The following is an 11017-nucleotide window of genomic DNA, read 5'->3' on the forward strand; positions in this document are numbered from 1 at the left end:
GAAAGGGAAGGTTTGAAGATGGCAGTGAGCTGCTGTCATGTTTGCTTTGGAGACTCTGACACAAAGACAGGAGGCCGAGCTGAACATGTTCAGATTTTCATTGAGAGCAGAATGGACGAGATTATGAACGAGTTCATCAGAGGGAAGCTCAGGCTGAGACGTTTGGAGACAAAGTTCATGAGCAAAGACTGAGACGGATGAAAAACATCATCTGAAAAACAAATCTTTGGTTTTAGAATCTGTTAGTTTGATAAAATGTTGTTGATGGACGAGTTCATTGAGACTCTGGATGTCTGTCAGACTGAGTCACTGCTTTTTATTGTAACAGCTGTACTGATGCTCCTGAATCTGGCCTCTGACACAAACCTCCAAACAGTAAGAATGAAAAAAGAATAAAACTATTAAAACTCTTCAAGCAATAAATAATCAAACCTGAAAAAGAAGAAAATCATCTGGAAACTAAACTGAACTAAACACAAAAAGTCCAAATGGAATAAAAACTCAAACTAATGAGAAAAAACTACAATAACTCTGTTTCACAAACAACAACATGTGCTGATAATAAGTGAACATAATGTGTGAGAGAAAGCAGCCTCTCATTATAAGACACTGTGAGTCTCTGCATGCTGCCTTTATGGAGCTACAGCTGTTTGTATACACTGAACAAGAAGCTTTGTAGCTGCATCCTGACTCCTGACACTACAACACATCACACTGACACACACATTACACTTCTTTGTGTCTGTGCTGCAAACTGCACCAACACACAGACTCCACCCAGCTTTGTGTCGATCGCAACACTGAATGAGTAATAAACTACTTCTTAGAGAAATATAATCAGCATGTAAACCAGACTGAGACTCTTTATCTCAGAAATAAACTCAGTTTAGTTTCTATCAGTTAAATCTCACCTGCAGAGACGAACAGGACAAACATCAGCGTGGAGCAGAGCGACGCAGTTACAGCAGACATGTCCGTGTTCTCTGTTTCTGCTGATCTGACTCTTAGTTTGTCCTAAATGTTTGAGTCTGTTGGTGTTTTCACTCAATAACTGAACCTGAGTTTAAACCTGAACACATCAGATTAAATTTAAGGTTTAAATAAAGCTGAAGCTGCGGTTCAAACTCTTCCGTGTCTTTGAGGACGTGGCGTTAGAGTGACGTTTGGTAGGTTGGACTGAGGATGCGCAGAAATAAGTGCGTCACAACAAACGAGGCGAAGTAGAAAAGTTTTAGTGTTCAGTTGTTGAACGATCTCCACAGAACAAAATCAGAACCTCTCATGTGTCGTCATGTAGGAACAGTTTGTGTTTCAGTCGCTGAAGCAGAAGAACGTTTTGTTTCTGACGGCAGTTTGATTCTTGTTTCATCGTCACAAACAGAAAAACTGAAATAATATGAAAATAAGTCTCAGGGAAATATTTTTACTGTGCAGCCAAAACTTCCTGTTTTATCTCAGAGTTAAATCTCACCTGCAGAGACGAACAGGACAAACATCAGCGTGGAGCAGAGTGACGCAGTTACAGCAGACATGTCCGTGTTCTCTGTTTCTGCTGATCTGACTCTTAGTTTGTTCTAAATGTCTGAGTCTGTTGGTGTTTTCACTGAATAACTGAACCCGAGTTTAAACCTGAACACATCCGATCAGATTAAAGGTTTAAATAAATCTGAATGTCACTGAGGGTTAGAGCTGATCTGTTGTTCAGCTGCTCGTTTAAACTCAACACTTTGAAGATGCTTTGAAAATCTGATATGTTCGACCAATATAATTTGAATTTTCTACCAATGATCTTTCAGGCTTTTCATGGTTAACATCCACTGAAAATGAAATTATATTTTAAATTTAGTTTCACTCGTTTTTGGAGTTTCTGTTCAAATATTTTTGTGGGTTGATGTTAACCAAACGTTAACCAAGAAAACTGAAACGTTTTACCTAAAAAACTGAAAATCTCTGTTCTTTATGGAGAACCAGTGAGTCCTACTTCCTGTGTCTAGTTTTACTTCGTCTGTCTCGTCCTCTGTGATTGGCCCATGAAGGTTATAGTTTCAGATGGTGATGAGTAGATGACACATGGAGTGTGTGGCACATTCACTTTGCTGTGGTGACACTGTGTTGGTGTGACACTGAAGGGCGATAAATTAATAATTGCCAACAACCTGGATAAAGAGTGTGAGACTAACTTGGGTGATTCATTCTGACAGCTCTGTACTGTACTGTGTTACACGAGCGCTGATGGCTCACGTCTGCTTGTAGATCAGCTGATCACAGCCTGGAAACAGCTGGAGCTCACAAAACAAATGATTCCGACTTATTTCTTTATCCCTGCTGCACTCAGTCGTAGAGTTCCTCTACCTGCCACATCCACTTTAACCCCAGACTACCTTTTACTGAGTACTACGGTAGGACCTGAGTACTTTTCAGAGCCTGTAGTTTTCACTTTTACTTCTGTAAAGAAGTTTAATGAGTACTTCAGCTATTACCAGAGTATTTGTACAGCTTGAGTATCTGTACTTCTTAACTACAGATTTTTTTTTTTTACTTTTGTCCCTTTGAAAGTGTCTAATTATCAGTAATTATCTATTATTTACTGAATAATATGTAGAATATAAAGCAGAAGCTGTGGATGACTTACTGTAGTCAGTTCAGGAGAATCCTCAGAGTTTCTGCTCCTCATCATGATGGAAACATGAAAACATGTTGATGCTCTTTGAGCTGGAATCAGTCCAAAGCAGCCGTGAGTGTGAACCAACAGACATCATTATAATAACTCTGACATGAATCCTGATAGAAATCCTGCTCACTGACCTCTCTAACTGTAACTCTGTCACTGACACATCTGCCAACATCTGTTCCTGTAACAGCTCAGAGGAGTTCAGCACTTTCTGATTATTATCAGAAAAATCAGAACAGGAGGAGCGTTTTTGTAAATGTGGCTGAAAGCGGCGAGGCAAGTTTATTTATATAAGTTCATTTATATAGCACAATTCAACAACAAGGTGATTCAAAGTGCTTTACAGAGACATTAAAAAACAAAAACAATAAAAAGCATGATTTAAAAAACTGTAGATAAAATCAGAACAATAGATAAAATCAGTAGTTAAAATGTTAGTTTTGAAATTTAAGCTTAAAAGTGTGGATTTGGTGCTTTATTCAAATGCAGCTGAGAACAGGTGAGTCTTCAACCTGGATTTAAATAAACTGAGTGTTTCAGCTGATCTGAGGCTTTCTGGGAGTTTGTTCCAGATATAAGGAGCATAAAAGCTGAATGCAGCTTCTCCGTGTCTGGTTCTGACTCTGGGAACTGATAAAAGACCGGATCCAGATGACCTGAGGGATCTGGAAGGTTCATACTGGGTCAGGAGGTCACTGATGTATTTTGGTCCTAAACCATTCAGAGCTTTATAGACCAGCATCAGAACTTTAAAGTCTATCCTCTGACGGACAGGCAGCCAGTGTAAAGACCTCAGAGCTGGACTGATGTGGTTCACTTTTTTGGTCTTAGTGAGGACTCGAGCAGCAGAGTTCTGAATGAGCTGTAGATGTCTGACTGATTTTTTAGGTAGACCTGTAAAGATGCTGTTACAGTAATCAAGCCTACTAAAGATGAATGCATGGACTATTTTTTCCAGGTCCTGTTGAGACATCAGATCTTTTATCCTTGAAATATTCTTGAGGTGATAGTAAGCTGACTTTGTTATTGTCTTAATGTGTTTTTCTAAGTTTAGGTCTGCATCCATCACTACACCCAAATTTCTCGCCTGGTTTGTGGTTTTTAGGTGTATAGATTGAAGTTCTCTGGTGAGCTGTAATCGTTTTTCTTTGGCACCAAAGACTATTACTTCAGTTTTGTTTTTGTTTAGCTGGAGAAAATTGTGGCACAACCAGTCATTAATTTCCTCAATGCATTTACCAAGAGCCTGTACAGGGCCTCGGTCTCCTGGTGACATTGTGATATATATTTGTGTGTCATCTGCACAGCTGTGGTAGTTTATTTTGTTGTTCTTTATAATCTGTGCCAGTGGGAGCATGTAGATGTTAAACAGAAGGGGTCCCAAGATGGAACCTTGGGGAACTCCACATGTGATACTTGTCTGCTCAGATGTGAAGTTACCTATTGATACAAAGTATTTTCTGTTTTCTAAGTATGTTTTGAACCAGTTTAGTACAGTTCCTGAAAGACCTGTCCAGTTCTCCAGTCGTTTGAGTAATATGCTGTGGTCAACTGTATCAAATGCTGCACTGAGATCCAGTAAAACTAAGACTGACATTGTTCCACTGTCTGTATTCAGACATATGTCATTAAACACTTTGGTCAGAGCGGTTTCAGTGCTGTGGTTCTGTCTAAAACCTGACTGGAAGGCATCGTAGCAGTTATTCTGTTTTAAGAAGTAACTGAGCTGTTGAGAAACTGCTTTTTCAATGATCTCACTTACAAATGGGAGATTTGAGATCGGCCTGTAGTTTTTCATTTGTGTCTTGTCAAGATTGTCCTTTTTCAGTATAGGTTTTATTACAGCAGTTTTTAGTGATTCTGGAAACACACCTGACATTAAGGAAAAGTTGACGATCTGTAACAGGTCTGACTCCAAAATCTTTGAGACCTTTTTGAAAAAACTTGTTGGCAGGACATCTAAACAGCAGGAGGAGGAGTTCAGTTTACCTAAGATGTCCTCCAGGTCTTTGCTGTTAATAGGTTGAAACTGTTTCATGGTGTTTAAACAGTTTTTCGGTGGACACAGTACATATCCTGGATCTGCTGTTGATGTACCAACTGCTTGTCTAATCTTTTGGATTTTTTCTGTGAAGAATTTGGCAAAGTCATTGCAGGCCATGGTCGAATGAAGTTCAAGCTCAGCTTTCCTACACTCTCTTTTTTCTTTTTTCACCAGTGTGGAGTTTCTCCATGGAGACTTTTTCCTTCCAGAGATAACCTTCACCTTAATGGGAGCAATAGTGTCCATTACATTTAACATGTTAGCATTGAAGCTATTGACGAGCTCATTGACTGAACCTTTGGACAGGTCAGGTGTTAATGGGAAGACCTGGTTAAAGATCTCACTACTGTCTTCAGTTATACACCGTTTTGTGATCACAGCTGTTGATATATTTGTGTGGGCTGAGATTTTACTTTCAAAGAAAACACAGTAATGATCAGACACGCCCACATCAGACACAGTAATGTTTGAAATGCTCAGGCCCTTGGAGATCAGTAGGTCAAGAGTGTGTCCTCTATTATGTGTGGCCTCTGTTACATGCTGAGTCAGCCCAAAGTTGCCCAGAGTGTTACTCAGGTCTTTAGTCCCTTTGTCCTGAGGGTTGTCCACATGGATGTTAAAATCCCCAACAATAATTACACAGTCGAAATCAACACAGATCACAGACAGCAGTTCACTGAGGTCATTAAAAAAGTCTGTGCAGTATTTGGGAGGCCTGTAAACATTAAGAAACACAACTTTGGATGGGGCCTTCAGCTGTAAAGCCACATATTCAAAAGACTGAAAACTTCCAGGAGATAGCTGCTTACATTGAAATGATTCATAAAATAAGACAGCAAAATAATTATTCTGTCCTGATTTTAGTTTTTATAAAAAAAACCCAAAAATTCTCAGGAATAAAAACTGAATATAAATAAATAATAAGTAAAATATATTACATATAATCAACACACCGTACTAAATGAAAGTTTATATAAATCACATTTATAACAAATAAATTCTAATCAGAAGCCTCTTTATGATTATGATTTCCCCACCATCAAATAAAACAGAAGAGATAAATGCTGATTATAGATCTTCTTTTGTTGTTGTTCCTTAATTTATTTATTTATTTAAAATATTCTGGAAACATCCAGAGGATGTGTTTTAGTTACATTTTTGGTCATGTGTTTTTTAAAACTTTATTTAAATTTAATGTTTTTCTCAATAATTACTCCAAGGTTTTTTTTGTCCAAATGTCAGCTTGTTGTTGTCATAGTAACAATGTCAGTCAGTGTACTTACTGCTTTCCTTGGGTTACTGTGTCTATAACATAGCTAGCATTGTTTTATCCTATTAAACAGAAATGAGGCATCTTTGGCACAATTTTGGTTTTAGATGCTGTGATTTGAAGCATTGGGTTTTGCATTATGTCCACTGACATTTTTACATGGTGTTCAAAATTACTGCCCAAATATCTGCCCAGAGATGTATGCAACACAAAAAATGACTTCCCCATTCAAGCACCAATGCCACAGCAAGTTTTACAGTTTCACCAAAACAAAATGTTTTATTTGTCTTTAGAGGAACATCAGAGGGACACATCTAACACAACAAACAAAGCCTTGTAGAAAGGAAACAAAAATGACGTAAAAGGCTTCCCACTCCTACAGCTACAAAAATGTATAATTAATTACAATAATAATAATTTCTACAAAAAACTAATTTAGCTCTTCTAGATGCAGAAACTTCATCACACAAGTAAGCACAGCCTGATTGGAAATGGGGCATAGGTAGGGACAACCAGTCTTGTAGTCGTCCCCATTCAATCTCCAACCGATGATCACCTTCCAGCTGGAACTTACATAACCATAAAGGTAAGGAAAGGAAAAACTCAATGCATCATGGGAATCCCCGGCAGCCTACGTCTATTGCAGCATAACTAAGGGAGGATTCAGGGTCTAACTATATGCTTTAGCAAAAAGGAAAGTTTGAAGCTTAATCTTGAAAGTAGAGATAGTGTCTGTCTCCTGAATCCAAACTGGAAGCTGTTTCCACAGAAGAGGGGCCTGAAAACTGAAGGCTCTGCCTCCCATTCTACTTTTAAATACTCTAGGAACAACAAGTAGGCCTGCAGAGCGAGAGCGAAGTGCTCTAATAGGGTGATATGGTACTACAAGGTCATTAAGATAAGATGGGGCCTGATTATTTAAGACCTTGTATGTGAGGAGCAGGATTTTGGATTCAATTCTGGATTTAACAGGAAGCCAATGAAGGGAAGCCAGTGTCAGACCAACAGAATAGACCCAGCAGAAGAAGCTACTTCCATTTAGGAGTTTTCAAGGCCTCTGAGGATTTCCTCCAGTTTTTATCCATCTATTGGTATCAAGACTGCATCTGTGAGGATTTTCTGCCACAGAGGGAATTTTCCACGACTGCTACAGCTGCCAAACGTCTTGATGCATGCTCAATCATCCAGGTAAGTAAATCTCCAAAAGTTGATTCTGTTCATCTGGACGCAGCGTTTTGTGGGAGAAACGTTTCGTCACTCATCCAGGTGACTTCTTCAGTCTCAGCTGACTGCAGGTTTCCTCAATCTTATAAACAGAACATTTGCATAATGACTGAAAGCAGCCCACTGAAGGAAGAATGGGCTGGGAGGTCAGAGATCAGTGGGCTTTGGTCAGTGGTTGTTGATCATGACCTGACAGATCTGTATCCTGTGTGTGCACCCACTGTGGGCCTTTTCTGTGCTTAGTGTCAGCCTGAGCTCCATGCAGGCCTCAAAGGCCAAGCAATTCAAAAGCTTCACCAAAACAAGGCACCACTCAAATAGCTGGACCCAGGCTCGCCGCCCTTATGGAGGAAAACATAGAAGATGATCTCTGTGAGTTATTTTTACTGTCATATTATAAAATGTGATGTTCTAGCATCATGTTATTCTTCTTAAGCCTTTGAAAAGCTTCCTCTGTGTCCATTAAACTGATGACTTTAGTGCTGCTGTCTACTTGTTACATTTAGTACTGTTTCATTTTCAACCTAGGAAGATCTGTAAGAAGGACTCACAATATAACATAATACTGTAAGATTACTTACAGGTAAAATACTCAGATTGTACTTAGATAAAAGTATGTAATCACAGACTGGCCCAGCCTGACTGCCTTGAAGCTCAGGTGTCTTCACTGCCTCCTCTGATAAGAGCTGGAGACCTGAGTAGGTTCGTCACCCATCAGCAGCAGATCACCTCTCGATCGGGCACGTTTTCATCTGGGAGGCTTTTAGAGCTCACTGCCCTCGGCGTCGCTGCTGGAACAACCAAGTTTTGCTATTGAATCTTTGACCTGCTGATCTCACAGAGGCAGGAGACCCAGAACATCCATGCCAGCTTCAGTTTATGCTCTGTCCTGTCATCCAATCAGATTTGCATGTAATACACTGATATTCAGCCCCAGCCTGGTGTTCTCTCCATCTCTGACCTTTCACACAATTTAAACTAACAAACTTTCTCTTTAAAACTGTTTGTCAATCACAATTTACTCGATTTATTATTCTTCTATCACATATTTATATCAGTCATAATGAACTCAGTATGATCTGAGCTGTAAACCTGTATTGATCATCACAAACCTTTATAGCACTGCAGAGCAGCTCCTTCAGTGGCTGCAGCACCCACGATGTGGGACGGAGAGATTTCCTCCCCTCTGCTGTCAGACTCCACCACAAAGACTTTGCAGCTGATCAAACACACACATGTGCAATAGGACTAAGTGTAACACTCTTTTTCTGACAACGTTGTATTTGTACTCAGTTGTATGTAGCATGTGTATTCTATTTTTATCCTATCATTCTATTCTATTCTATTGGGTACAGTTGTGTACAGTTTCTTATTCTATTCCAGTGTTCTCTCATGTTTGCTATGTAACTGCACTGTCCACTTCCTGCTGTAACAAAACAAATTTCCCACATGTGGGACTAATAAAGATGCTCTTATCGTTACTGTATAACCACAGGTTCACTTCACATTTGGTAGAATATAAAAGGACAAAGCTGGACAATTGTCATCACATTTCTCATTAGTTGCTGTTAGCACAAGCACACAAAGAAAGCAGAGCTTTAGCTTTAGCTCCCTACATCACTTTTAAGCCTGGATGTTGAGGCTTTTGCTTCCTCTCAGCTGTGATGACATCTCTGTCTGCTCCATCTCACCCAACATCATCCATCTGACCTGATGCTACCTGACAAACTAAAGATAAAATATTAAATTCATTTTGCATCACTTACATTTAAAATACATTTAAGGTGGATTTCTTAAAAGGGAAGGGACTGACCTGACTGTTGTGTCGAGACAGGTGTGAAGGGAGTTAAATCCAGTCTTATACTACGGACGTGTTTGGTTTTGGTCTGTAATACGTTGAGTTTATTATCTATAAGTTAACATAGCAAATCCTCCATCCAGAGGCTAAAGTGATATCAGAGCTAGACTACTTTAAGTGAAAACAGATGATCGTCTGAGCCTTAAATGAAATAAGGTTAAAAAGAAATGCTGCTATCGACAGTGTGAGGCAGTGAGCTCTGTTACACCATATTTTTAAATTTTCTTTATTATTATTATATTATAGTGTTATTACCTTCCTGTTACTTCATAATAGAATGACAGTTAATGGTAAAAGTCTTGAATAGTTTTGAATTTATTTTTCCATGATCACATTTCATTCAATCACTCGTGGACTTGTGTGAATGTTACATGTATTATTTTCACCCGTGGATTTACAGACACTGTGTGAACAGTTTTCATTTTATCCAAAGTTTTACTTGATGTCCAACTGATAAAATCACTGACAGACAACAGAAGCAGGAGCTCAGAGAGAAATTCAATTCAACTTTATTCATAAAGAGACAAATCACAACGTTTGGTTTTATTTTACAGAAACTTCAAACTAAACCAAATTCAGGACGTGTATTAAACCTGCAGCTGATCCCTGTCTGCTGTTCACTACCTTTGATTTCTGTTACCAGCATCATCTCATGTTCCCCAGGTTCACTGACAACGCTGAAACCACCAGCGGGAGACTAAGAGTGCTGATTTAAAAAGATTCAGACATTTTATTTTGCTGCAGCTCAACATGAGGCTGGATCCTGATTCTTTGTTGTTTTTGTTTTCTCTAGATGAAGAAAACAGCAGCAACAAGAAGCACAGCAGGAACTGACAGGCTGACCTTCAGTCCAACAGATCCTCCTGTGTGACCTGCAGGTGAGAAACAGCTGTGAGGTGTCAGGTAGGTGATGATGAAGAACAGAACAGAATCCATTTGCTCTTCAAACTGCTGTCAGACATTATCTGCTGCACTCTGATCACATCACTCAGACCAGCTGCTTTCTACAAAGTCTCATCAGCAACATCTTTACAAACCAACATCAGATTGTGTGTTTTGTGGTCTAAAGTTTTGTGCCTCTGGTTTCTCATTGGCTCACACTCTTGCAGAGCCGTAACACGCACATGAATGAGAGGTGGTGAGTGTAGTTCCTGTTAACAGGGTATTGCAGACCATCCCGCTAATTGCTGAATTTACTTTTGTCTGTCATATTTATGATGAAAAACAAATGTAATCAAATTAGATATTGATATTTTCATATGGGAATTGATCCTGCAACATGAAACGCTGGGATTGGAAGTTCAGCATCGCTCCGCACATCATACGTGTGAGATGACAGACAGCAGTGTGGAGGAGAGTGCGACACAAAAACAGAAATATGACTGACAGCTGCAAACGAAGCAGCATCTGCTGCAGGTGAAAGATATTGGGACTAGCAGAGCAGAGTGGCTTCACTGTAAAACAAAATTAGCAGTGAGTGTGAAAAGTTTCTGTGTGTGGAGTTCAACACCGTCCACTCAGAAGCTGCATCACTGGATGGTAGATTTAAAAAGCTTTCAGCATTCAGTGACAACAGAGCTGTTGATGAGGCACTTCAGAGAATAACTGCAGCAGCAAAGTGCACTCCCACCCAGCTCCACCATTACAGGGCCAAGTGAAGGAGGAGCCACAGACGTCTGCTGTGTGGAGCCTCTTTGATGAAAGAGCTGCAGGAGATGCTGCAAAGAGAAATACTACAGCTGATGTTATGATGGAGATGAAATGTTATCTTGAGGAGCCCCTCATCCAACAAGGAGAAGGCCCACAGAGCTGGTGGGAGGCCAAGGCCACAGTCTTTCCCTACCTGTTGAAGGTGATGGAGGGGAGACTGTGCATTGTGGCAACATCTGTTCCTTTGGAGGGTCTTCTCAAAAACTGGGCAGATACTAAGGAGAAACCACATCAGCCCAT

The 11017-nt window shown here is 39.7% G+C and overlaps 1 protein-coding gene across 2 annotated transcripts in view; it reads right to left on the reverse strand.

The window, feature by feature from the left end:
- The window catches only part of LOC147333966 (butyrophilin subfamily 2 member A2-like), a 148683-nt gene that overhangs the window by 41729 nt on the left and 95937 nt on the right, over positions 1–11017 (reverse strand). The window contains exon 1 of one of the 2 annotated variants that reach the window (XM_086286463.1): positions 912–1096. The exons of the other annotated variant lie outside the window; for it this stretch is intronic. Within the exon in view, the coding sequence (XP_086142589.1) occupies positions 912–972 (61 nt within the window). The 5' untranslated portion in view covers positions 973–1096. Of the gene's footprint in view, positions 1–911; positions 1097–11017 lie in introns of those variants that run through there. 2 annotated transcript variants of the gene reach the window in all.

The sequence above is a fragment of the Aulonocara sp. 'chitande type north' Nkhata Bay genome, linkage group LG3, assembly GCF_057382095.1.
Source record: "Aulonocara sp. 'chitande type north' Nkhata Bay isolate Kocher_YH1m ecotype deep benthic linkage group LG3, A_spYH_male_GT1.1, whole genome shotgun sequence".
NCBI lineage: Eukaryota > Metazoa > Chordata > Actinopteri > Cichliformes > Cichlidae > Aulonocara > Aulonocara sp. 'chitande type north' Nkhata Bay.